Source organism: Carassius carassius, chromosome 24 (assembly GCF_963082965.1).
Source record: "Carassius carassius chromosome 24, fCarCar2.1, whole genome shotgun sequence".
In the NCBI taxonomy this organism is placed as follows: Eukaryota; Metazoa; Chordata; class Actinopteri; order Cypriniformes; family Cyprinidae; genus Carassius; species Carassius carassius.
In genome coordinates, this window is record NC_081778.1 from 23,504,905 (window position 1) to 23,532,904 (window position 28,000).

Genomic DNA, 28,000 nt, shown 5'->3' on the forward strand with positions numbered 1-28,000 from the left:
CGTTTGAGAAACGAGAGGCTTGTGTCTCTCATTTGTCATTGGATCTGATGACCTTTTGAGAACCGTGGGCTAATTATGAAAGCATACTTTTTCCATCCCAATTATTTGCTCATTTCTGGTTCATGGCGGCAGGGCCTAATTAAGTGAGTAATTGAATTGCATTTCTCTTTAATTAAATATTTCACACTAAGATAACCTCAGAATATGAAAACCCCTGCCGATGCATGTGCATGTGCATTTTGACTGAGCCGAAAAAGTCATAAACCACAATGGGTTTAAGTTAGTCATAGTTGAACACACAACAGCCCATTCTCTAAGGAACAGATTAATTCTCAATTAAAAATCACTTTCACAAGAAATATTGGAAAATCTACGATAATTTCGAAGCAGTTCTTTGTTTTGAAGCACATTCAGTGGCTCCAAAAAGTTTTCGGACACTTAAGTCACACGTTAAAATGCACAAATGTCACTGCACATAATAAAATATAATAGATTAAAATATAATATAAAAATATTAATTATAATTATTATACTATACTAACAGGTATGACATAAATGTCTAAATACATTTGCTTCACATTTATGTTTTAAAGCAAAGCATGCTTTGGCTTTCATATTTTTATTCTTACCAGAGAAACTCACCCTTTTTTAATAATTATGATAATGGCCCCCAGTAGCAATATAAGGACCACCAGCCCACCAGCGCACACTCCTAGTATGAGCCCCATCTCCTCGGAGCGCTGCGTGACCTCGAGAGCTCGCTGATGGTCTTTACAGGCGGCTGAAGAACACACAAACATACGAAACATTTGAGAACACCAGCAATTATATATAAACATATCAACCAACATGAATTAACATATTAACCAGCAAACAATGCACAAACACACAAATCCAAAGTACTTAGGATAGGAAAAAGATTCAAATGAAGCCTGATGGAAAAGAAGAGTTTATACTAGATTAATTAACATGTTAATTATGATCTCAACACTCACACCAATGATGATAACTATAATAATAACTATAAAGTTTTAATAAGCGTTCTAAATAAAAAAAATAGTGAAGTCCACACCACAACTATAACGATAACAACTCAAAAGGAACAATATTTTTAGAATGATCTTTTTTTCTAGCTGATAAAAATGTTGACAGCCAATCAGAATCAACCTGCTTGAATGTTTATAACAACAAACACTAAATAACTGCAGTGCACACTTGTAATAAACAGAAAGTTATTGTGTGTTGGTGTGCACTTTAATAAAGTTGTAGTTAACTTAATAGTTTTTGTTCTTGGTGTGAATGCTCTATAAAAACAGTGGTGTACTAATTCTCACCCGGTTAAACATGACAGAACCAGGGGTGATATGGTGTATATAATGGGTGTTGTGAAAGGATGGTGCAGCACTTACATGAGTTCAATCGATCAAGCTCTTAAACCAGCTTGTACCAGCTAATGACCAGCTAGCAACTATTTAAAACTAACACAAGCTGGCTTTAGCTGGATTTTTCAGCAGGTTTAGCAAAAATAAATATATATTCAAATTGAAAAGCAGTAGGATACCTACGGCCATCAAATGATAGAGGTGCAAGACAGAACTGAGAAAGCAAGCGAGAAAAGCCTCTACAATCTAGTCCTGAGACAAAACCCAAAATGCAGTCATGAGCCAAGGAGAAAGAAATGAAAGATCTGGCAACCCTGAAGGCTCCTTTAACAGCTCATCATAAGCTGTTTCTCTACTGTACCAAACAGATTGCATGCCTTCTCTGTGGAGCGAGTACCAACTGCACCCGGTCAGCTATTTATCCACGGCACCTGTCTCCACTGACAGTGTGTGGGCAGGGGTCATTTCACAATCTGAGGCTCCTGGTGATAGTATGACTCTCTGTCACACCACAAAATGAGTCTGTGTGATCCGAGAGAGAGAGAGTAAAGAGAAAGTGTGCATATCCAGTGGAGCCTGAGGCAAACTGCCCTAACCTGGACATAGCAGCTGATCTATTTATACTCTTTCACACCCATGCTTGTACATTTTTTTTTTTTTTTTTAGAGTATGTGTGAAAATCAATGGAAATCTGTATGTTCTGCTATTTTCACCAAAACATTGGTGAAAAGGCTGCGCCTCTTGGCTTAATGTTTGGAAGGCTAGTCGTCAAACTAAAATGATTAAAGATAAAAAATATTAAACCCTGAATTGTTCTTTTAATTGCCATTAAAGTAAAATAGGTGAACATAATCATAGGAGCCTGAAAGAAAATGCTCATTTTAGAAGAAAATTTCAGACGGCACTTTTGTATCTGAACTATTGATGGATGGATGGATAGATATAATGTTTTATGCTAACATACTGTATATTAAAACTGTAGGAGAAATTATGGAAGACACATTAAGATGCAAAGTATAATTTACAAACAAGAGGTCCATGACACATATAATCAAGCAGACATTTTCTATGAGGCAGAGGCAGACATTCAGCTGTTACACTATTCAATGATTTGGCAAAGGCAAGCAGGTGTGTTGTCACGCACTGAAAAAAAAAATGTTTCATTAATCCAATTAAAAAAATGAGGGGTAATGATTGACATCTGTATTTTTTAACTTGAGCCAATGAAAAATAAATAACTTGCTCTTAGGGCAATTTATGGGGAATTTTGGGGAAGTCGTGGCCTAATGGTTAGAGAGTCAGACTCGCAATCGAAGGCTTGTGAGTTCGAGTCTCGGGCCGGCAGGAATTGTGGGTGGGGGGAGTGCATGTACAGTGCTCTCTCCACCTTCAATACCATGACTTAGGTGCCCTTGAGCAAGGCATCGAACCCCCAACTGCGCCTCAGCATAAATGGCTGCCCACTGCTCTGGGTGTGTGTTCACTGTGTGTGTGTGTGTTCACTGCTCTGTGTGTGTGCACTTTGGATGGGTTAAATGCAGAGCACAAATTCTGAGTATGGGTCACTATACTTGGCTGAATGTCACGTCACTTCACTTAACTTTATTTATTTATTTATTTATTTATTCATTCATTTATTGGCTCAAGTTAAAAAAATATAGATGTGAATCAATACCCCTAAATTGTTTTAATTGGATGAATGAAACATTTTCAGTGAGTGACATGGCTCCAGGAAACCAGCAAATGACTATTTAAACTAATAACGGGTTACCTGCCAAAGATGCCATGTCTGCTAAGTCAAATCCACAATGGGAGTCCAACATCTTGTTGAAGAGGCACTAGAGATAATCTTACCCTGCATAGTGTTAGCGCTTCCTTAAGGTCTCAGTGGCCTAAAAGTTACGGGGCACTATGAAAAAGAGTGTGAGCTAAGGCCTAAGGAAAAAGATCTGCTTTAGGGCTCCATGCAAGGCCAAGGCTAAAAATAAGTCATAAGAATGTGGAGGGATGTGGGGCAGCAAGAAAAAGAATTTGCATGGCGCTCTCTGCTCCCTCAACAGCCAAAGGCAGTTTCAAAACTTCCCAGTCTTTGTGACGACGGCTCACTCAGAATGGTGAAGAAAATTCTGTGGAAACTGAAGAGCTTTGCTTTTAGAATTTTTCCATTGACTGTAGTTATAGTATGGCATCAGATTGTATGCATATAATTATATAGAATGAAAATTCTGATCTGTTCCTCTTACAATGCGAGTAGTGCAATTTTAGACCAGTCCTTCCCTTCCAATCCAAAGCAACTTTGTATGTGACAGACTTCAGATATCTGAAAACAACAGAGCCTATACTTTCACAACCCCCCATGGAGAACCCACATTACACTAGACTTGAGAAGTTTTGAAAAAAAAGAGCGCAGCTATGAATTATCTTAGAAGAAACCATCTCTTTTCATATCTCCTTGCATCGAAGACATCAATACAGTCTGCATCACGCTGATAACAATATTAAATATATATAATTCTTTAGATGTCAATAGTGTATAGATCTGATCTAGATTTATTACATCTACAATTAAATGCTCAATAAAAACCTAATTTCCAAAAATGGAGAGACAGGAATTTATAAAAAAAAAAGCAGAAATCAATGATTTGTAAATACATTTTAAACTACAATTAAAATAAAATTAATTAATTAATTAATTAGTAAAAAAAAAGAATAATTTCTTTCATCAAGCAAAACATTTCAAAATCCTGTAAAATGTCCAGTAAAATGTCATTAGATTTGTATGGAGAGATATCATCTGCCAATGGAAAAATGTAAAACACAAAATGCATTGCCTCTCGTGTTAAATTATCTTTTTTTGAGGATGCTCAGATATTTTTTTACTGTTAAACAAAACAAAGACTGATGTATGATATTGTGCCAACATAATAGCTCTTCCGTAACATGCCAGTTAAATTTTCCAAACATAAGATATGGAAGTTCATGCATAATTTTCACAATAACAGCTACATCACGAGTTCTTAATGAGGTGTTCATTGCATGAAATATAGATGGGGAAACATCCATTAAAGTTGGATGCTAACCTGATCAGGTTTTTATCGTTGTGCTGAGCTTCCTTTCAGAATATCAACTAAGCCCAACACAGGCATGAAAATTTGTTTTCTAGATTAATGTGAGCACCTGCTGAGAACACCAAAAGTGGAAATTAGCACTTGGAGTAACAGAGAAAGTCTATTGTTCTGTGAAGATTGCCAAGGGACTGTTAATTAAACTGTCACTTGTGCAATGAAATGGGAATCATGGCAGCTTAGTTTTGTAAGACTATGTAATTTGGTTGCATTCCGAGCAAATCAGGGTTTCGCAGTTTGCTTCTGGACCTTGATTGTTGATACATAGGACAATTACATGGCCAATCAAAATCAACAACCTCAATTATGGATTTTCTTGACAAGCTAGATTCATTTTTATTATATAGACCCTTAATGCGAGATCCTAATACAAGAAGTAAATGTAGTGAAATAGTTTCCAGTCCTTCTGTTTGTTAATTATTTTTAATCGTTTTTTCCTGTTGAAGAAGTCGAGAGAGCTCCATTCTGTTCATCAATATGTTGGCGTGTGAGCCAGCATCCCAAATGTGTGTCACTGAGCAGATGGGATGACAAAAATGGCCTAAATGTCCACTGCGCCTCTTGGCTTAATGCTTGGAAGGCTAGTCATCACCCTCATTACTCAGTAAAAAAAAAATGCCAGGTCGATTTAACTTGGAGGCTGTGCTAACTAGAGGAAAACGGCGTAGACTACAATACCATCCTGCCCACACTGATCCCTGATGGTGTTTGATAGAAGGCAGTGTCTTTCTTTCTTGTTGCCTTGACAGGAATCTATGCCTCTCAAACCTTTTCATATTTCTCTGAGGGACCTGACAGGTGGTAGCATGTATTGACAAGCACAGGTGACTCCATCAGTGGTGTTTGATGTGAAGGTCTTTCTCCTGACTGGACAGGGACCCGAAAATTGATCTCTCTCTCCGCCTGCATGCTGCCTCGTGTCTGCGCCGAGACTGCCCACCCCAGACAAATCTGCTTTGATATAGTCCACTCCCCCACCGCAAGCAACCAAAACAAACATGATTAAAGAGTGACCTGTTCTCCGTTAGTGCCCTTGTCTCCAGAAGAGAAAAAGGGAGGAGAAGGGTAAGGGGGGTGTACAAGGGGGAGAAAAATCTGTGTGCGTCTAGACACAAAATTTCACTGTAAACCAATAGACATCCCAAAGCACAATTTACTTTTACGTAACAATCCAAAGATGGTGAGAAAAACAAACAAAAAGTCTTCACACATCCATCAAATCTTAACTAACCTCCAGAAGCTTTTATAGCAGACAGTGGAATAAACTAATGGGAGAAAACTTTCAGATGGCATGCATCTCATATCTGCGTCTTAATAAGCTGCCGAAATCACACATGAAACCTGAAACACTTTATAGACACACTTACGTAAAGCTCAGAGTGGCTCTATTGCATTGTATGAAATTATAGACTAACTGTCCAACCCAATTTCCGTTCACACACCACAGGTTTCCCGAAAATGAATGAGCTCTGAAAATATAACAGTGAGTTTGGTTAGTCCTTCTAATGAACAAACACATTCTAGTGTAAACAGTCGGTGATTGGCCTTTGCTATTTTAAAGCAGGGCTTCGTAGTTCCTACAGCTGCTCCAATAGCTCTATCAATAAAGGCAACAGACTCGTTTAACTTCACAGCAGGACTACAGCTGCCTTGTAAACATTACAATTTCTCCAATTCAAGTGGTCTATCTCCACCCCTTTTGATGTCTCTGATGTTAAAATCGACACTGATACACCATCCGCCTGCAGCAAACTGTTAGTTCCTGTGGGATCTAGAGCTAGAATGCATTTTGGAGTTGTGGCCCTCAGGCATGTACATTGTGAATAAGTCAATAGCAAATAAGCTGAAAAACCTACACTTGTGCAGTCAGAATAACAACATTCATCCAATCCACTGTCCTTTTTATGTTTTACTGTTTGTGGCCACTCTATCATACTTTAACTTGTTTACATTACAACTCTTTACATTCACTTCATTTTAATGTGGTTATATCAGAATTAAAAGAAAAATAGCATAAATCTGTTGCAACTGTTTTTTTTTTTTTTTTTTACTGTTTTCCATCTTTCACTGACCTCTATAATGCAATCTGAATGTAACCCAATTGTCAAAAAAGACAAAAATGCATATTTTAAAATCCCACTCATAATTACTCATAATCATAATTACCAAATGTATTGTCTATTTTTTACATAAAATATAGTTTCATGGCTGGCAAGAAACAGGTATAGTCTGTACATTTTCTAAATTATGCAAATCCTCAGTATGCTGATTTGGACCCTGCAAAGGTCAATTCACCTCGGCTCTGTCTTTCAAAAAGCATTTTCACGCAAAACTGCATAGTGCTTTCTACAAAGAACATTCTGTAGCATCAGCATTGAATAACTCACCTTTACGGGCAATGCGGATGCAGTTTATCCTTGTTTCCTGTGAGAAAAGAGAACAGAGATGCAGTGTCACGCTGTGTGAAACAGTCAAACGGCAGAAATAAGGATGCCTGATACCTGATGAGAAGTCAAATGGGCTCACACTGACTTTTGCTGATTCAACAACAGCATGAATGCCAGTAAAAGAGTAAAAATACATTTAAAACAGCACCGTGTCTCACTCACCTACCGTACTTGTATGTGTGTGTGTACTTTTCCCATGTGGCGATAACATACAGGTTTTTAATTTACAGAAAATGGCAGCGGAGGACAAGAGAGGCAGGGGGATGACTTCCAACCAGGAGAGAATTATAAAAAGAAATTAATTTGTTTGAAATCATAGTTGATGTCATACTGGTGTTATGAAAACGACCTCTCTCAAATAGCGCTAATGAGATCCAAGCCCATAATCCAATTCCGGCCTGCCACCTCGACAAGAAGATGCATTATCAAATTAAGATTTACAGATGCTAATTCAGGGATTATGGAACAATTATGCAAATCTTCCCATCCGGAAAAGGAGTGAGTGGCCTCTGCTTAAACTATGGCTGAACTGTTTTTTTATTATTATTGAAAATCCATTCCAAACGGCCTTGGCTCCTAAAGCCTGTCATAACCCTAAATCATTTCGAAAAGAGAGGGCTGTAGGAAGAGGAAAAATGTAGAGACTCACATTGATGTTTCAGGAAAGGGAATGTTCATGGATATTTTAGCCCCCCTAAAACATCCACGCTTAAAAATGTCATGTAGGCCAATCCAGGCTTTACGAGAAACTCATCTTTATCTGCTCCAGCAGCTATCATTGAGATGCAAGTGTGCCATTGCTCCCAATACACACTATCCCATGAGAGCATATCACAGGGATAAAGCAAACTCTGCCTGTTTTCTCCAAGCGGAGCCGGTCCTAGATGTCACACCATAAGTCATCATAGCTCAACATGCGTGTAAGAAAAGACTGACCCCGAATGACAGGCGAGAGACAGACACAAAGCTTTAAGCTTCCCTACTCTATTTAATCAAATTTATGGCAACGGTCATGGCAGGCACTGCAAAAGGGGATCTGTCAGCAAACTTAAGCTAAGTAAATGAATTATGAGCACTATAAATATAACAGGCCTAGGGAGGCATGGTAAAGGAACTTATTAGGAAGGCCCTACTTGGTTCAGAGAACAAGGAGGCATGCAAAAAAAAGAAAGAGGGGAAAAGGAGGAACATACGAATTAATGTTATTTTTCCTTAGGAAATGAAGACTCCCAAATCAATTTTGCTACTGTAATGTGAAACAAATAAATCTAGGTTAAAAATGTATTAACATCATTTCAGTATAAGTTCTAGTGCCTTTATGCTGAAAAAACAACAACAAACAAACTATGAATTACAGCATAAGTAAAAAATAAAATAAAAAATACTGTTTTAAATTAATGATAAATACCACTGAAAGTAGGAACAACAACAACAATATAATATATATATATATATATATGAATTCTTTTCAATTATTAATAAACAGGTTAATCAATTATTAATAAATAAATAAATAAATATATATATATATATATATATATATATATATATATATATATATATATATATATATTAATAATTGATTAACCTGTTTATTAATAATTGAAAAGAATTCATTTGTATTCACATACAAATAGATATAATAAATGATATATGTATTATAATATTTACATTTCTTTTTGATTTCTCTTAATTTTGTTTATGGGTAATTTCAGCTCAATACATTTTGGTGAGAATTATCAGTTCATGATAAAACAGAGAAGCCAGTTAGAGAGAGAAAGTCACTTTGAAAGTGTCTGGTCAGTCCTATAGGGTTCAGTGTCATAAAGAATTTCAGAGCCAAGTTTTTCTGCGTGTATGAGTGAAAGAGAGCATCTGACAGCTACAATCTTTTTATTTTGCCTCTAAGGACTGTTAAGGAAGAGGAGGACATAAAAGTAAACAAAGAGCAGAGAAGAGAAAGGAAGAAAACAGCTCTCTGTAAACAGCCGACAATCAAAAGACCTTTTAATAGCATCTTTATATATATTTATCACTGAAAGTAATTAAACAAAGCCCTGACAGCATTCACAGCTCTCTAATGGCTAATTGTCAGAATAATGGCCAAAAATGCAGCAGAGGAATTTCTTGTGCTGCTGCCAAAACTTTGAAAACCATTTACAGCCATAAAGTTGGCCATTAGACAAAGTAAAGTATATTAGCTTTGTTTATATGCAGTCAAGCTAAAAAAATTTTTTTTTCAAAAAAATAAAACAGAACTGTTTAAGCACTCGGTAACAGGGGAGTGATAAATGCTGGCTCAGTCTCCTGAGCTACGCTCTCTTTAGCTTAGACTGTCAGCCGTTACGGCAGTTATTGCAGCATAAAATAGAGCTGAATAAAAATGAATATTTAGCTAAAGGTCGGTCAAGTAAATCAGCAGTGCCCAAAGGAGACTGAGCTGTGTGATCGGTTTCCAAGATGTACGATTTCGAGTAGAGAGAAACCCGAGGGGGAGGTGGAGTCATCATGGCTTGGCTGACAGGTGCATTTCAGTCTGTAAAGCGTGAGAAGCCCTAAAGGGTGCGGTGGGAAGGGAGTTTGTGTCTGTACTATAGGTCAACAGAGGCATTTCCCTTAAAGGTCGCCAAAAAACCCAACTGTGTAATAGTGTAGGTAAAGTCAGTCCAAGTTTTGTGCCTCTGAATTGCTGTTCAGAAGAGTGAAGTGAAGTGACATTCCGCCAAGTATGGTAACCCATACTCAGAATTTGTGCTCTGCATTTAACCCATCCGAAATGCACACACACAGAGCAGTGAACACACACACACTGTGAACACACACCCAGAGCAGTGGGCAGCCATTTATGCTGCAGCGCCCGGGGAGCAGTTGGGGGTTCGATGCCTTGCTCAAGGGTACCTAAGTCGTGGTATTGAAGGTGGAGAGAGAACTGTACATGCACTCCCCCCACCCACAATTCCTGCCGGCCCGGGACTCGAACTCACAACCTTTCGATTGGGAGTCCGACTCTCTAACCATTAGGCCACGACTTCCCCTGGAAAGAGCCAAGCTGGCTCCTACTTTCCCTTAAGGTGCTGAGCCAATGAGATAACTTTCTTCTAACACATCTTTTTGAGCATGAGGTTTGCAAGCTGGTGTCAAATCTAAATGGACCATTTAAAAAGTATTTTCATTCACACAAGCCTGAAATGCTCAGAGGTTTAATAGTGCATTATTGAGTACAGCAGGTAACTAATGAGCATGAAATCATAAGGCCAAAGTCAAAGGTTTCCTGTCATGCTCAGGATGAATGTTGGTTTGTGTTAAGTAAAACATTTCTGTATTTAATATCCAGGCAGCAGTTTTGGGGAAAACTAACTATAAGCATTGACACTACTAACTTAACAAAAGTTTTCAAAAGAATGACAGTAGTTTAAACATTTTTCAGTGAACCGGTTTGTTTAGATATGGTTCGTTTAGATTCAACTGACCAATTTATTCACTGATTCAAACCAATTATTCACAGATTCACATACACTTTTATAGTGAACTGTTAACTATACGGGGGTAATCTTTATGCTTTCACATTATGCTCTATTTTTATTAGTTGTATCTAATGGAAACTTGCTGGTTTAAATAAAATTAATTGTTATGTATAAATAATAAATATAAATGTTACATTATATAATTGGTTGTTTATAAAGTAAAAAGATAAGTAACTTCAATATAGTTATCTAGTTTTTTTCTTTCTTGACAAGCTACAGTTTTAAAGTATTTTTACAAACACTGTTCTGATTGCAGAAGTACTGAGACATTCAAAAGTATTCATACCTCTTCATTGTTTTTCCACACTGTGTCAAGTTTTAACCTTATGCTAAATTGCTTTGCTTTTTTCACATCAAATCAACATTCCATAGCCCATTAAGTCTAAACAAAAAAATCATTTAAAGCAGTTTAGCAGAAGGCTACAACATGACAAAATGAGGAAAAAATGAAGGCTTGTGAATGTTTCGTAAGACACTGTACATTGAAATTACAGTACAAAAGAACCTGAACAAACTGATCTCCCATGGGCCTTTACAGACAGCTGGTAGCCACAATAAAACTCTATTTTTTACCAATGGAAAAGAACCAATCTGATTGAATCGAATGCTTCAAGATTTACATTTTTCTACATTTTCCTATTTAGAAACTTATTTGGCGCCTTTCGGGATCAATTTCTGAGCGGCGAAAAATTCCCATTTCCCCGGCTGTTTTCCAGGCTCTGTTTTGCTTGTGCTGTCGAGCTCATTCTTTCTCCCAGACCCAGCAATTTCTAACAACATAAACTGCCAGCTGATCTATTTTTGATCAGCTGCACCTGTGCCCAATTATTCCTGTGAAATGGTTTATGCCACCTAGATGTATTCCTTGTTTATCCTGGATGGGGAGCACAGGGGCTGTTTTCCCAATCTGAATAAGACCTGGACACCCAAAGCTTGTTGTGTGCTATTATTAATTTCATACTGGGACTGTGACACACACTATCTTATAGGTTTCAACAGTAGGAGAAGGGGAGAAAAACAACTTCCCATAAGAATGAGCAAAGATATAATGTTTTTATACATCCAGTTAATTGGAGATTTACTAGTTGCAGGTGATTCTCACTATTTATTCTAGGTCCCTGGTTTTGCCCTTTATCTCCCGCTGTGCAGACTGCAAACAATCAATAGGTGTTTAAAAAATATAATTTCAGAACAGTGTGTAAAATCAGTCAAAAAAAAAAAGGTTTCCTTCATGTTTACGATGCAGTGTTTTCTGTAACGTTCCCAAGGCGATGACGTCATCGCAGCATCTCGTTCCCTATTCAGGGAACCAAGGTTACATACATAACCGAGATGTTCCCTTTCATAGGTTCACTTCAATGCTGCGATGACGTCATCGCCTTGGGAACGTTATACCATGCTTTTGTAAAATGAGCACGCACCTTAGGAGGCGAAGTCACACCACGCGCCTCAAAGGCTAAAGATATAGTACTATCTGACCCCGCATAGCAAGGGATAAAGCCTCCAACCACTTGCTGAAACGAACAGTGTTGAAGCAGCCATAGGATATACTAGGCCTAGGAAGCAGTAAGACTTAACCGACCTTGGGGAAAAGTCCATACAAAAGGAGCTGACCGAGCCTGCAGATCTTATTCCTCTAATTGAGAATAGACGACTTCAAAGTTATCTGACCAACTTAAACGGCTCAAATGGATGGCCTGCCAGGCCTTCCAATCGAAATAAGTCCCAAAATGGATCTGTGCTGGGTGGAAAGGCCTAAGCCGTCTCGTCCCTGCATAATGGAAAACCAGAGGGTGACCTCCTTCTGAAACACCTCTATGGGTAACGCTCAGCAGATATGGCAGCCACATAAACCTGTGGCAGGTCCTTAAGGGTAAGGGAGAAGTTCACTCAGACCAACCTTACTCTGAACAGAATCGTTTGGAAGCAAACAGGTCCAACCAGAGTTGGAAGCTAAGCGCCAAATCAAATGAACATGTCTGCATCAGTGCAGCGCAGCCGATAAGGGAGAGGGAGCAAAACCCACCAGCTCACTGTTATAACTTGCTATAAACATGTGAGCTCTTAAACATGTTTCAGCTCAATGCAGCAGCGGAGCTGAAGGAAGTAGTCAGGCAACAAATTATTGGTAGCAGAAGCGCCAATATCACAGTGCACAACAACATCTGTGCAGGACTCCTCAGAGTCTGCGTCTAAAAACAGTACACGAAGAAGACTTGGAAGCGCAAGCGCCAAATCAAATGAATGTGTCTGCATTAGTACAGTGCAGCAGGTAACGTAAGGGAGAAAGGGGAATTTTAGCCACCTACTCACCGTTATAGCTTGCTATAACAAATATTCTTAAGCACGTGAATTTTTTCACTTATTTGTTTCAGCTCAATGCAGCAGCGGAGCTGAAATAAATAGTAAATAGTCGGGCAAAATAATGTTTGGTAGCTTGAAGCGCCAAAAATCACAGTGCACAACACGACTGTGTGGGACTCCTCAGAGTCTGCGTCTAAAACAGTACACGAACAAGAGTTGGAAGCGTAAGCGCCAAATAAAATGAACGTGTCTGCATCAGTGCAGCGCAGCCGATAACAGAGAGAGAGCAAAACCCGCCATCTCACGGTTATAGCTTGCTATAATCACGTGAGCCTCTCCATTTGTTTCAGCTCGACGCAGCAGCGGAACTGAATGAAGTAGTCAGGCAACTATTATTGGTAGCAACAACCACCTGCTGCAGGGACTCCTCGAATATCGCTGCACAACAACCACCTGCTGCAGGGACTCCTCGAAGTCTGCATCTAAAAACAGTACACGAACAAGATTTGGAAGTGTAAGCGCCAAATCAAATGAACGTGTCTGCATTAGTACAGTGCAGCAGTTAACGTTAGGGAGAAAGGGGAATTTTTAAGAAACCTGTCAACTCACCGTTACAGTGAATATTCTAAAGCACGTGATTTTTTTTTTTTTTTTAGTTATTTGTTTCAGCTCAATGCAGCAGCGGAGCTGAAATAAATAGTAAGTAGTTGGGTAAATTAATGTTTGGTAGCTTGAAGCGCCAAAATCATAATGCACAAACACCTGCTGCAGGACTCCTTAGAGTCTGCATTTAAAAACAGTACACGAACAAGAGTTGGAAGCGTAAGCGCCAAATCAAATGAACGTGCCTGCATTAGTACAGCCAAGCAGATAACAGAGAGAAAAGGGGAAAAACACCTGCTCACTGTTATAGCTTGCTATAAGAAATACTCTGAAACACATAAGCTCTTCCACTTATTTGTTTCAGCTCAATGCAGCAGCGGAGCTGAAATAAATAGTAATTAGTCGGGCAAACTAATGCTTGGTAGCTCTAAGTGCCAAGAATGTAGTGCACGACTTAACGTCCTCAAATCAGTGCCTCACATATATATTATTAATCCAAGGAGGAAGTAGAGCAACAGTGGATATTATACCAGTCAGCTCGCCCCTCAACCCATAGCTTATATCTACAGCTTGCGTGCTTGCGAGCTCAAGAGCCAGGGGCTGCTGTAGAGTATGCGTCATCCAATCCGCAGCCGACAGAATCGATTACGAGCTCATCTCTTTCCAATGGGCAACAGATAATTCGCTTCCTGAAGGAATTAAAATCTGATGAACTGGCACTCAACACGCATATATAGCATGCGTACGTATGGGCGGTGCTAAGTGCTATTGGCCAAAAAATTGGCTTGATGGTATAAGGGCTTCAGACATTCGTCACACCACAGGTGTTCCCAAGGGGATAACGTCATCGCAGCATTGAAGTGAACCTATGAAAGGGAACCCACACAAGGGTGTGTCTCAGTATAACTAGTAAGTGCACTGCCCAAGAGTTGGCCATTTATTGGGCTGTCCCACTGAAATGCTCCTAGAATTACTGCTCACAATATTGATAATTACTGATAAAGCAATTAAAGTCGTTACATTTAAAAATACTATTTTTTATATAATATTTTTATTCGTTAATATATGCATATTGTCCCTTTAATACCTAAATTCCATGATGTACATTATTCATTTTGCTTAATTAAAATATTATAAATTATTTATTACCTCTGTACATGATGCAGTTTACAAATACAATTTGTGGTTTAATAAGAAACATTGTAATCATATCACAAATAAGTAACCAGTGACCCTTTTTTGATGAAAAAGATTTAGTACCTGAATTCGTGAATTCGTGTATGCATTCACTTAACGTACATGTAACAACTGAAGCATACTGAGAGTGGAATGAGACACAGTGCTAGTTTCTGACACTTACGCCTCTAAAGTTGCTCATGGCCTGGAAGTAGATGAGGTAGTTTTTCCTGGGGTCCAGAGGGCTGTTCCAGTAGCCGTTGTAGGTGTGGTTGTCCCCCACAGTAAAAGGAGTAGCCTCAGGCAGGCTGCTGGGGGGAAGTTCGGCTGTATAGTAGTGTGGAGCTCCACGGGCCTGAGCCTCACCGTGAGATGTGGGAACGGGAAAGCAGTCCTGAACACCCAGTTCTCTTTTCACCTTCCTACCAGCTTCCTCCTCCACGACCACTTGATACGTACTGTGGATACATTCACACATTGATTAATAAATGATTAATAAAGTATTGTTAAAGGAATATTCCAGGTTCAATACAAGATAAGCTCAAATCAACAGCAAAAATCGAGATGCATCTCCTTTAAGAAAAAAAAATCTGTTACAGTTTACATTACAATACAGATACATTAAAGTACAACATACAAAATATTAAAATACAATTGTTATTTTAGTAGCATTGAGATACTTTTGTATTTTCAGTTAATATTTTGAGTTTTTGTGTTTCTGTTTTGATTGTAATTTTAGTTCATTTTATATGAGAAAAGTTTAAACTCGCTGAAATAAAAGTTTAATCGTAATAGAGTTTAATAGTTTTTTTAAGTGCCCCTATAATGCCATTTCCAATATTGCCTTTCATGCAGTGTGTAATATAGCTGTATGTGAAGGTAAATGAAAGTTATTGTCTCCCAAAATAAAGAATCACCTAGACGAGTCGTTAGTAATTCGAATCCCACTTCCGTGACGACGACACGTCACAGGGTAATACATTTGCATAATTTGAATAATTTATTTTTAATAAAATAGTATAGCCACGGCCCACGGGACATAACTAATATGTGTGTTAACATGTTTTAAGTGTGACAAAACAAAAATAAACATCAGTAGAAATTATTTTTAGTGGTTACCTGCATTCCACCTGGAATATTCTTTTAAGAAAATAATGGCACTCTGACCTGACTGGGGCTCCTCGGCCTTGTGCTGGACGCAGCAGGACTGTGATGGTGCTTTCTGTCTCACTCAGAGGGGATGGCATGTCTCCATATTCAAATGTGGGTGCTTCAAAGAGAGACAGAAAGCAAGAGAAAAAAGGTAATAATAATATCTTCCTAGAACTTTTTAAACCCACTCACTATCAAAAATAAACTTCTCTAAAACACCGGGCAGATAAAAATGAACGAGAGCCCAGGAATTAAAGAGAAAGCATTAACTTTATGTCATTTCAAAGTGAGACAAAGTGAAGTTTATGCTAATTATTAACAGCTAACATAACCAGCTAAACATTTTAATTAGACAAATCTCATGAACAAAGGCAACATTGTTGTTTGAAATAAGACCACCCTAATACATAATGACAACAACCAACACTTCATATGAACTCTACTTTCTTCTCCAAACTTGTCCCTCTGCATGTCTTGAACTCAGGATCTTATTAAAAGCTGTGCATGTGGGACAAACAGAGGGGCAACTCATTTAGAAGGATCTGAGTCTGGACTACATCCTTCCCATGGGGTGGTCGTGTTGAGCAATAACACTTTCCTTAATATCAGCAGTCAATTAGAGCTGACAGGCAAAGGCAAACAATCTGCCAGAAATCAATGACTATGTTATTAAAAGCGGGTTTTGGCTAAACTGCAACTACTTGAGTGTACTTCAGTAAAAGTGAGGCCTTGGATGGTTTTGAGTGCTTGCAGAGACAAAATAAAACGCATAAACAAATTATAATTCTGGTCTACATGCATAAGATGCAACTGAGAGAAATAAGAGGACCATGGAGCAAATTTTATACAGTATGCAAGCAAGTATACAACAGGTCATATATGTACATCTATTCTAACAGCCTCTATTGATATTCTGTAACATCTCCAAAGCATCTATGCTAAAAACTTTCTCTGAGGCTTGGTGTACATACTGAAATGCACAGAAATAAGGTTGTAATGCATCTCTCTGTTTGACATCTGTACTATTCTCATTAAAAATTCCATTAAAAATTATATTTTCAGCATTAAGTGAAAAAAAGTATTTTCTCAAATTGCATGAACACCACTAGGGTTTTTTCTTTTGAAAAAACTTGATGATAATATTGCAGTTAATGATGATACTAATGCAGTTAAACGTGCATACTAAAATAATTAAAACAATAAAAATAATAACGTGCATATTAAAACAATAAAAATAATAAATAATTTTCAAAGTGGTGTCAGAAATGTGGACATTACCATAAACATGGAAACATTTTTTTTGTTTCGTATTACATTATTATTATTATTATTTTTATTGCTGAAGAAAAAACTAAAAACTAAAAACTACTATGCATTTATTTCTCCACTGACAATGTTTTTGGCAGATTCAGAAACTGATACAAGGTGACAACCTCGACTGTTAATCGGCCAAGTAGACAGTGTTATCAGGCCAATGCCAATAATCTCAAAACAACCAAATATTGGCAGATTAATTGGCCTTGCTTATCAACACACTAAATCCTCTTATTGGATTTTGTGTTTCCATCACATCACGGCCGCCAAAAAACAAATCTCCATCATTACCATCAGAGAAAAAGCTGTCTTTAACGCACATCACTTTGCATCAGTCCAGTGCTGAGGAGTCCTGATTTAGCATCAGTTGAGTCTGGCTGACAGCAGCATATGGTACTGTTTTGTAAGGTGGGCTGGTTTTCGAATGGTGAGGATGACAGTGATGTCAGTTCTCTTTGAGGTGCGGGGAGACGTGTAATGTTCTTGAAGGGCCTGTTGGGTTCTGAGCATCTGCTGTGATTCAGTTTCACCATCACTTCCTCAGATCCACTCGGGAATACATAATGGCTCTTAAGCGGCGATATGGGCATACTCGCACACACACACACGCTTCAGAGATCAATAGCACACCTGAAGCACAGGATGATGAACCGGAAACTCTGGAGGTGCACATTTTTCCTTTTCTGTGTTTTCGTTTCACTTTGTTCCTGACTATTGAACCACCAACGTGTATTTCTATACCTCAGACATCTCTCTAATGATCTGAGGCATTTCAATCAACAGTTAACAGATCTCACCTGCTACATCTGAGAGTGCAAGAAAACATTCACACACATGCAGGTACATTTTGCATTTTGAATAATGCAAAATAAAAGCAACTTCTGCGTTTTCACAATTTTTCTTATGGAACATGATCAGTAAACATTTAAACACACACACTACATTCGGACGGGTCAGATTTGAAGTGGAAGTGCTCTGTTTAACACACAATTGCATATACACACACTCAAACCTACAACCCCCTTAAATAACCTTACAAACCCTCTCACCAGAGATGTTGGTGGTGATCTCAGTGAGAGCTGTTTGGCCGAAGCCTTTGGCGGTGCGCGCCCGCACAGAGATCAGGTAGGTGGTGCCAGGATGCAGGTTGGAGAACATATGGTACGTCTCGTTCCTCAGTTTGGATACAGTGCGCCTCGGGCCTGGAACGTTGATCCCGGGATCTGATGATTCAATGCTCTGGTAGCTGATCTGTAATTGCAAACATTAAAACCATTTACATGAATCATATTTCATTAAATCACTGTTGTTTTGGAAGCAAACATACAATGACTCAGTGTGTGGTACTGTAGCTCAGATCAAACAATGCTTTATAAAAGTTTACTAATCCTGAGATCCTTATTCAGAGTGGGTTGAAAATGATTCATATATGAAATCAAACATTTATTTTACAAACAATACGTGGTAGCCTAACTCACAAATACAAGCAGGAAGCTAGTGGGCATGTTCGACTACTATCTTTACAGAAAAAAGGATGGAATCATATCATAGCACTCTGCTCCTGTCTGTGTTGCCTGCCGACATGCAAAGCCTAAAGCTTTCCTTATTACAGAATATCTGTATGATGTATTAAACAATTTCAAGAGTAAAGTAGAATCCACGCACCCAATCACATACAGTGCACATTTAAAGTCAGTGAAACATGACTAAGATCTAAGATCCATATTCTGAAGGGTGAAAAAAAAGAGAAATGTTTCTGCGCTTTCATTGCCAACACTGAAAATATTCCGGCTCACCATGTACTCTTGATTCATTTCTTCTGTAAAATGTTTCTGGGAACTTTTCTTGGACATTTGGACTCATACAACACTGAGCAACGTGTGATTTGGTGTGAGGATTCTACTTCATACCTGATTTGATTTAGTTTTGAATCAATATCAATCCAGTAATTGTTAACAAAACATAATTTTACTTGCGGGATGCACAGCCTCAATTTAAATTTTAATGTAAGGAATTGTGACTCAAAGAAATGAAAATATTTTTAACTAGAAAAAATAAGACAGACAGACAGACAGATAGATAAACAGATAGAGTGCAGTGCAGCATATATTAATGTCATTCCCACTCTAAATTCCGATTTAACTTCCTGTGGGGTGCTGGCCAATTCAATTTTCATTCCTACAAATTTTATCAGTAAGGACAGAAAGAACACTATAATCAGTACTCTGTTTGGCATAGAGTGTAAGGACCTGACAATCTTTCTGATCACAAGCGTGCAGAGCATTAGAGCATTAGTGGTATGTTCAGTGTGGTGTGTTTCTGGGATTGAGAAGACATTTGCTGCACCTGTACCCACCCTCCTTTAAGATATGAGGCATGGATGATAGTAGTGGGGAAAGGTTTGAGGGGGAACGCAGTACCCTGTGTGTGCTCAGAGAAAAGTGGACAATGTGCTAATCTGAGTGAAACGAGAGCAAATTCTCCAAGCTCTGCCCACTCTCTTATTCTTTTTCTTTTAATCTCTCTGTATGCCTGAGAAGATCAGGCTGCTTGAGCCAGAAAATCTGTCCTTGCCTCCACTTTATAGGTCAATACTGTAAATCCCCTTTAGAAAACATCCTTGAGGCGACTTTGGTAGCTATGGCCTGGGGAGAAAAAGAAACGTGTGTTATCATCGAAAGATAACTCAGTAAGTGCAAATAGTAACGGAGGGGATGCCTGGACACAGGTGGCATTAAAAAAAATGCGTCGATCTCGTTTCAGGCCATAGCTGATCTGAATGACAGATCCACAAACAAAAGCTCCTTTTCCTCTTGAGGTGAGATGGGTGTTTTGGAGCGTGACAGAAGCACCGTTCTCACAACTTTTTAGTGACTGACTGAGAGCCTGAATCATGAATGGAAGGTGACAATGAAGCATGCAGTGTGACCAGAGAGAGAGAGAGAAAGGGTGAGAATATTCTGGAACAGAGAGACAGATGATGGCTGTAGGAGGCTCACCACCTTTCCATCGAGCAGGCTGAATCTGTGTGCAGTGGACGGAAGAATGAAGAAACAGTTTAAAGGCTTTTATTACACTGCTAGCTATCCTTTTTTTGGGGACAAAGGCGTAAGCTTTCAGTTTGCTGTTTTTGGTGTACAAAAATACACTGTAAAATGATTCTTAGATCCCAGAAATAAATAATAAAATTAACCAAACCGAAAGAGAGACAAAATGATAGAACCATATATAGAACGATAGAAAAACAGATAGAATAGATTAATAGAACAATACAGACAGACAGACAGACAGACAGACAGATAGATAGATAGATAGATAGATAGATAGATAGATAGATAGATAGATAGATAGATAGATAGATAGATAGATAGATAGATAGATAGATAGATAGATAGATAGATAGATAGACAGACAGACAGACACAGATAGATAGATAGATAGACAGACAGACAGACAGTATGTGACACTACCTCAGTAATGATTTCTTCCCAAAACTGTTCCAGAAGCTTCTACACCAGCCACTTCCATAAAATATTATGGTGTATTGGTTAAAGCTCAGGGCTGGAGGGTTGCTGATTCAATCCCTTCGAGAAATGAGCCATGAGCAATTATCATTGTGTCCTCAAGCAAAGCAATTAAACCCAGGTAGCTCTGGGACAATAGTCCCACAGTTCATGACTATGGCTGTTCTATGGTGACATCCTGGCAACTATTTAAATAAAGCAAGATTCTAAAATGTCAGAAAGTGTAGGAGACAGCATATAGAACTTCAGACAGAGACATCTTTCTGTCAGATGGCTGGTGCAGTAGGGACCAATTAGAGGCAGGCAGAGTTCCAGGTCCAAATCATGATTTCATACATACTTTCTGCCTGTCACTGACTTAAGTGGAGAAAAAATAACAACAACAACAATTCAGCCCTCCCGGCCCACTAGACTGAAACTTTGAATTATACAGGGGTGGAAAACACTCGCATTCCAAGGTCTTCCTAATATAGTACACTGTCAGTCAAGTCTGTGTGTACACGTATGAGGGGGATCATTTGTTAGCGGCACGTTCATAAATTATTTAAGCTGGCAGTTCAATTTTAACACACAGTGGGAAGTTTTGTCTTTCAAGGATTGTGGATCATCGATATTTCACATGGTAAAAACGCTGACTCGTCAGAGCCTATCTCTACAGATTCAGACAGCGTGAGAGAAATGGATATGAGTGTGGTAAAGAGCAAGAAAGCACATACCTCGTACTGCGTTATGAGACCATTGGGCTCCACCGGCTCCTCCCACTTCAAGAAGATCATATCCTCCAGTGGCGTGAAGGTAAGAGACTCTGGAGCAATGCCTCCGGGAACTGTGGGAAACCAAAGAAGCCACTGGTTTTGAATGAAGAAACGGAAGGATCCTACACTGTCAGACTAGTAATTTCACTAGCATTTACTCAAAGTGAGTAATTCCCCAAAGGTCAACTCAAATATCCTCATTACAGCCACTGTAATTATAAAAGTCTTAAGCAGGCCTTTTATGTTGTGAACGTATTACAGAGACTCATCCATTATAACGAATATAATTGATTCAGTACTGTTGTCAGGTCAAGTGAATATGTAATTGTGATGAGTGGGGCAGGGACTAGACCCCTGGGAACGAAGCGAGGTCGGTGGAATGATTGGGAAATGAGCGCCACCTGCTCCACTCACCGGTCTCGAGTCCCACGGAGGAGATTGGAAGGATACAAAAGAGGAGCGAAGACAGTGAAGAACTAGAGAAAGGACCAGGCCTGGGGTTTATTTTGTGTTTTTGTTTTGTTTGTGCGAGGCAGTCGTCCACGAGGGGCTGTCGTACAGTTTTGTGTTTATTTTGTTATTAAAGTTTAATTTAAATGTCCGCCGGTTCCCGCCTCCTTCTTCCCATCATTATGAAGTCTGTACTCCGTTACAGTAATATGGAATCAAAGAGCTAAAGAGCTGGGAACGTGCACTCTTGTTGATGGAATGTTGCAGTCTGGAAATCCTGCTAAAAAGTTTAGTATATTATGTGTTTTGAATGTTGGTTTGTTTGTGTCTCCATCAAGGCTTCTTAAAGGTATAGTCCACTAAAAATTTTAACACTTGTCATTGTTTACTCACCTCAGTTATTTTTTTTTCTATCTGAGACAAATGTTTTCCATAAAATGTTGTTATTGTTAACTAAAACTACTAAAATCATTTTAATTAATAAAGCTGAAATAAATGAATAAATAAAAACTAATAAAAAAAAATAAAACAGCTAAGATTTAAACTAAAATGGAAAGGATTAAATTAATTAAAATAATAATAAATACTATAATAGTACGCAAATAATACAAAAATAATCAAGGGAAAAAATGTATCATAATAATATCATGAAAATGGTTCACATGACCTACGGCCTATTAGCTTACTGTGATTTCAGTCTTTATTCACAGAACCTTTTGCTGTATCTACTGTAGCTCTAATATTACATCAGCTCATCTGCAAATTCAAATTTGTGACTGGTTACAAAACCAGTGAGTGCCAATGACCTTTGACCTCTTCACACAGCATACTTGAATTAAATTTCAGAGTTACTGTATGGTATAGTTTTTTAGTGCATAACAATATACAGTACTACAACTCAGTTTGTTCTGTTTCCTGGATGATAATGAGATCAGATCTCTGTGTGGAGCACTGGCTGCTGTCAGACTCCATGTGCAAACAAAAATCTCACTGGATTATTACATTTAAATGGCAAAAAGAATTTGGGAAATGTAAACTGATATTTCCTACTGACACACTACAGCAAAACGTATAAATAACTGACTTTTTTGTTTATGAAAATACTAGTGGACTAAGACTTTTGCACAGTACTGTATGTATATATATATATATATATATATATATATATATATACACACACACACACATACAGAATAACTGGAAGAGTCATATGAACCATTTTAATGATTTGTTTTTGTCCTTTTGGAGTTTGACAGTCCTACATGCTTTCAATGTATAAAAGAGAGCAACATGAATATTCTTAAAAACTTCACAGGCTTGGAATGACATTAGGGAACACAATAAATGAGAACACAATTTTCATTTTTATTTAACTAGCTCAACTGTATTCACCAGAAAGGCCAAGCTGCTTAATTATCAGTTTGCAAATGTGAACCGCAGAGTTGTTCTGATCAATCAACCACACCGGCATGTAACCAGCCTGGAGCAGTGTGGAAATTCATGCTGGTCTAAGCTGGACTTCTCAGCAGGAGAACAAAGTCTGTGTGACAGATAAAAAGAGCAAAACTTGCAACTGAGGACATGGCTTTATTTGGCTGGTTAATATTAACACGGGTTCATTAACAGACATAAACGCTGGCAGAAAGAATGAGGAGGAAGTGGAAATGGTGCTAGAGAGACAGATGATGCTCTGAGCTCTCACAAACTGCAGCAGTAACACATCAGCAGATGTTTTTACAGCCATTTGTGCTCTGTCACTGAGCCATCCTTGTTAGCCGTTGGGTATGTGCACAGCGTGTATGTGCGGAGTGATAGTTGGTGAGGCAGAGATACCCAGTGGTGATAATATCATGCTCATTCAGATTGAGTCAAAATCGCTGACTCGATCACTTTTTCTTGTGACAGGCCATGAAAGAAAAGAACTGCTGATTGAAGCTTCAGAGGACTACTGATAATTGAGCACTTTCTCTTCTCCGTCTCTTTATCTCTCACACTTCAGCATACTTCCTGTCTGGGTGAAATACTAGTGTATCAAATTTTTTTCCCAAAAAATTATTTTGTCCTTTAACCAGAATTCTTACAGCCTGTGATGACTGGGTTGCGCACAGAAATGGGCATAAAAATCTTCCCTGACCTGCTCATGCTTAGCTCCCCAGAGAGAATGATTAAAAATTAATTTAAAATCCATTTGGGAAAGTCTGAGTCTTTTAGATTATGATGTTGAACAGATCCAAGAGAAACATTTTTATTCAGAATACTCCACGTGTAAATACTTCAGCCCTATAGGAACAACAACTATAATTGTCTTACTTAATCTATAGGAGTATTCTAAAAAAATGTATTTGCAGATACCATAAGTTTACTTTAATTGGTAAATGTTTGATTATTTAATGGAAAATAAGCTGAATGATGAATAAGTGAACTCTTAAATGGATGGGACTTAGACAATTTGGTCTATTACCAGTTGTAAATTTTGAAGAAAGAAAAAAAAAACGTAGTTCTGAGCTTGACATTTACAGATTAATATTCATTGAAAGCTCTGCTACTCACTATCTTCCTCAGTCTGAAACATGACCTCCTTCCCTTCCTTCTTGCCCTCAGTGTTGGTGAGTGCCAGGCGTATTTGGATGGTGTGAAAAGGAGGCAGATCTCTGAGGGTAAAGCGTGAAGTGTTTTTCTCCACAGCCAGGCATTCTCTCACTGTGGTGTTGTGCCCACCGCCACCCCCTGCGGTTGTGTAGCGGTAACACAAGGAGACTGAGTACGTGTGGCAGCGGGTCAGGTTGAAGGCTGGTGTCTCCCACTGCAAGGTCAGCTGCCGGGGCTGGATCTCCGAGGCTCTAAGACCACGCAGTGCCCGCATGGGCTCTATTGGAATAGAAAAACAGTGAAACATTTTGTTAACATTAGCCAAAAATTCAGGGAATCTGCACAGGGACATCACCAGGTCATAAGACTTCTCGCCTACCCCACCCACCACAGGTAGGAGGCGCCACCATGGTCTAAAAGGTTGATGGACCACCTGCTAAAGAGGACAAAATTCATGCCAAATTACGTTAATTAATTCCACAGGCTGCTGGTTGTACTCTCTCTCCCGTCATTTGCCACCGCCCTGTCGCTACGCAAATGGAGTATCTGCTTGCACCTCGTCCAGGGGCCACGGGCCCCATTCAAGAACATTCAGTTCTGCCAGTTACCATTAGTGCAAGGTCGTCGCATTAGGCCAACTATTTTTGGCATAACTCATATCTGTGTTCATAGTTTCTTATTTACCAGGGGCAGAAAGATCAGCGACCAGCTTTGGCGTATGTGATATAAGGAGACAGAGGAAGCTACTGTCTGTAGGGCAAACAGGAACCTTAGTGTTTCTCACAGAGGCACAAAGGCAACAGTGAGGGTGAACCAAGGACATCCAGCCCCACTATCAATGAACACATTTGTCATGGTCCATTTTTAAGACAATCATTGCAGTTTTGTTAAATTTATCTTCACATAATATATTGTATTTCTTTGTTCTTTTAATGGGACCTGATGACTAATGGACCCAAGTGGGAAGGTACAATAAAGGGGATGTGAAGTGTGCACTTCCTGTTAAAAGTATGAAGTCACGGCTCAAGGTCTTTATTGTTCCTCTTAAACCGATGCTCAGAAGACATGCTCTTAAGAATTACTAAAGGTAAGGTGAGGTAGCTAATGCACAAAGACCATAAGGCCAGCAGGGCTGAATTAGAGGAAGTATATTTTGTCTTGAAGTCCTTAGAGGAGAACATGTATGGATCGCAGAATACCAATTCAGCACTTCTCCTGCAGAAATGCACTTGTAACATTAAGCTCCTTTAATCATAAAATATTTCATACATCAGAGAGCTTTCGCTACATCTCTCTACACATTTCCTTAAGGTCTATACTTAGATTTACATTTCACTTCATTTGTAGATTTACATTTAGATTAACTTCCAGTGCGACTGGATTTCTTATCAAGAGAAGCACTTAGTCGACCTGAAAATGACACGAATGAAAGATATTCATTTCCTAAAATACACACTGAATGTCAAAAGGTCCTATTTGGCTCCACAGGAAATACAACTAAAATAGAGTGTTGATCGTCTTAATGGAACTATTGATTGTTAGTTAAAAGCAAACTAATGGGATGCTGTTGGCTGGTGCCGTCTTTAAAACAATCCAAGAGTCTACACTGTGCTCTTTGAGAAGCTCAAAAGGGCCTTTTGTGTCACCCTACTTCCCTTAACCTAGTTTGAAGGCTTTGTCTGGATGCCAAAAGCAGCGCTTCGAAGCGCCCACTCCCTGGCTGCCATTTGAGATGGGACCAAACCCAGAGAGAGCAGCCAGGGGCCTGGGGCAGCATGTCAATTCCTCGCGGGCAGCTGGAAGTCCAAACAAGACCAGTTTCTGTCCCATTACTCTAGATAATATTGATACATGAGGTAGTACAGAGAGAACTAAGCTCATTCCTGGTTATACAATGAACTAATGGGCGAAAAGTTCTGGTCACTGGTCTGTAAAAGGAAAAAGGATGGGAAACACGATTCTGTGATATTTTGGGTAAAATCATTTATATTGAGATCAATGGAAGTTGATTGAATCAAATGTACACAGGAACATTCATATCTTATGTTAAATTACGGGAATAAAAATCATGAAAGAATAAGCTGCTATACAGTATGTTACTCTCATTAAAGACATTTATTAAAGGGACAGTTTACTCAGAAATGACTTGCATCACTTGCATATTCTTACAATATCGTGAAATATTATAACAATAAGAAAAATAAAAGTGTTTTTTTTTTGGAATGCAATTTAATCCCGTAATTCCTTCACTCTTCAGGGTGGACATGATCCTTCCAAAATAATTCTAACATGTTATGTTGGATTGGTGCTCAATAAACATTTCTAATTACGACTGATGTTGAAAACAATTTAGCTGCTCATTTTTGATAAAATCATTAACCCCATTCTTCGACATTCTTCTGCAGAACACAAAAGTTGTTTTGAAAAATGTTTAACTGTTTTTGTCAATACATTAAAAGTCAATGGGGTCCAAAACAACATTGGACCCCATCAACTTTTATTGTATGCGTTTCACAGAAGAAAGTCATACAGGTTTGGAATGACACAAGGGTGAGTAAACGGTGACACAATGTGTATCTTTGGGGGCACTGTACCTTTATGTCATTACAATCCAGAGTATAACTCACTCTGATGAACACCTAAAGAGACCCAGCAGCAGGTTGAGGTCCATCTGTGAACCAGTCTGTGGCAGAAGTGCAATGCTTTTTCAATTCTTCCATCTTTTTCAACCTTCCTAACATTGCTCTCCTCAGAGGAGCTACTTCCCATAAAGTCCTTCTCCTAATCACAACAATGCCTCATCAAGAACACCTGGCTGTGTTTGGCGGAAGGTCCACCAGTTCCCTTGCTGTGCCCACAGGAATGTGCCTGCTTTCATCATTTTTATGTAGGTCACTACCTAGAGCAGTGCACCAGGATGCAATCTTCAGCTGCAGCCAGAAACAACCTAGTCATCTCATCATTCATTTCACTTCCCTCCAGTTTTTTGGAGGATAAGTCATCCGAGGTCCTGGAAGTATCTAATGCTCTTCGGGTGAAAAAAAAAGTGAAAATGAAAATGAGCAGCTAGGAGAGAGAAACCATATAAGGTAAGCCTAACTACACAAACAAATAAACTAATAAGATCTAGTTAGATGCCAGCAAGGGATATATCAACAAGGGAAGATTGTCAGCATCTGGTCTGTATACAGGAGTTAATGGCATCCCTGGATGGAGGCCATTTGGATGGAACCAGAGAAAATGATCACAGCCACCTTTGTAATAGAAGAGGTGGATTCACCTGCTGGATGAAGACAGATGAGCTGACACTACTCTCTATCCAAAAAGGGGGAAAAAGAATCAGGGAGAAAACGTGACTGGTTGGGGTCTGTGATGTTTTGTGATGACATATGATACCCAAGTAACCAATACTTTCATTGAATGGACCAAAAAAAAAATATATATAAAAATAAATAAATAAATAAACATTATTTTCTGTTTCACAGAGGAAAAAATAAGTAATTTGGGTATGGAACAACAGATTGTCCATTTATGAATAAACTATAGATCCATCAATTTCAGTGAAAGACAAAATTTTGAATAAAATCTATTGCAGATGATGTTTCAAAACAAACATCTTGTCCTGCAGCAGCTCATACCTAATTTTTGTGACAGA

The 28,000-nt window shown here is 38.7% G+C and overlaps 1 protein-coding gene across 12 annotated transcripts in view; it reads right to left on the bottom strand.

Moving 5' to 3' along the window:
* LOC132103229 (receptor-type tyrosine-protein phosphatase U-like) overlaps positions 1-28,000 on the bottom strand; it is a 199,738-nt gene that overhangs the window by 32,545 nt on the left and 139,193 nt on the right. For all 12 annotated transcript variants that reach the window (XM_059508167.1, XM_059508164.1, XM_059508163.1 and 9 more), the window contains exons 8-14: positions 24,307-24,624; positions 21,268-21,377; positions 18,077-18,278; positions 15,729-15,831; positions 14,746-15,019; positions 6,895-6,931; positions 643-781 (exon numbers count right to left, since the gene is read on the bottom strand). In XM_059508167.1, the coding sequence (XP_059364150.1) occupies positions 643-781; positions 6,895-6,931; positions 14,746-15,019; positions 15,729-15,831; positions 18,077-18,278; positions 21,268-21,377; positions 24,307-24,624 (1,183 nt within the window). The remainder of the gene's footprint in view (positions 1-642; positions 782-6,894; positions 6,932-14,745; positions 15,020-15,728; positions 15,832-18,076; positions 18,279-21,267; positions 21,378-24,306; positions 24,625-28,000) is intronic.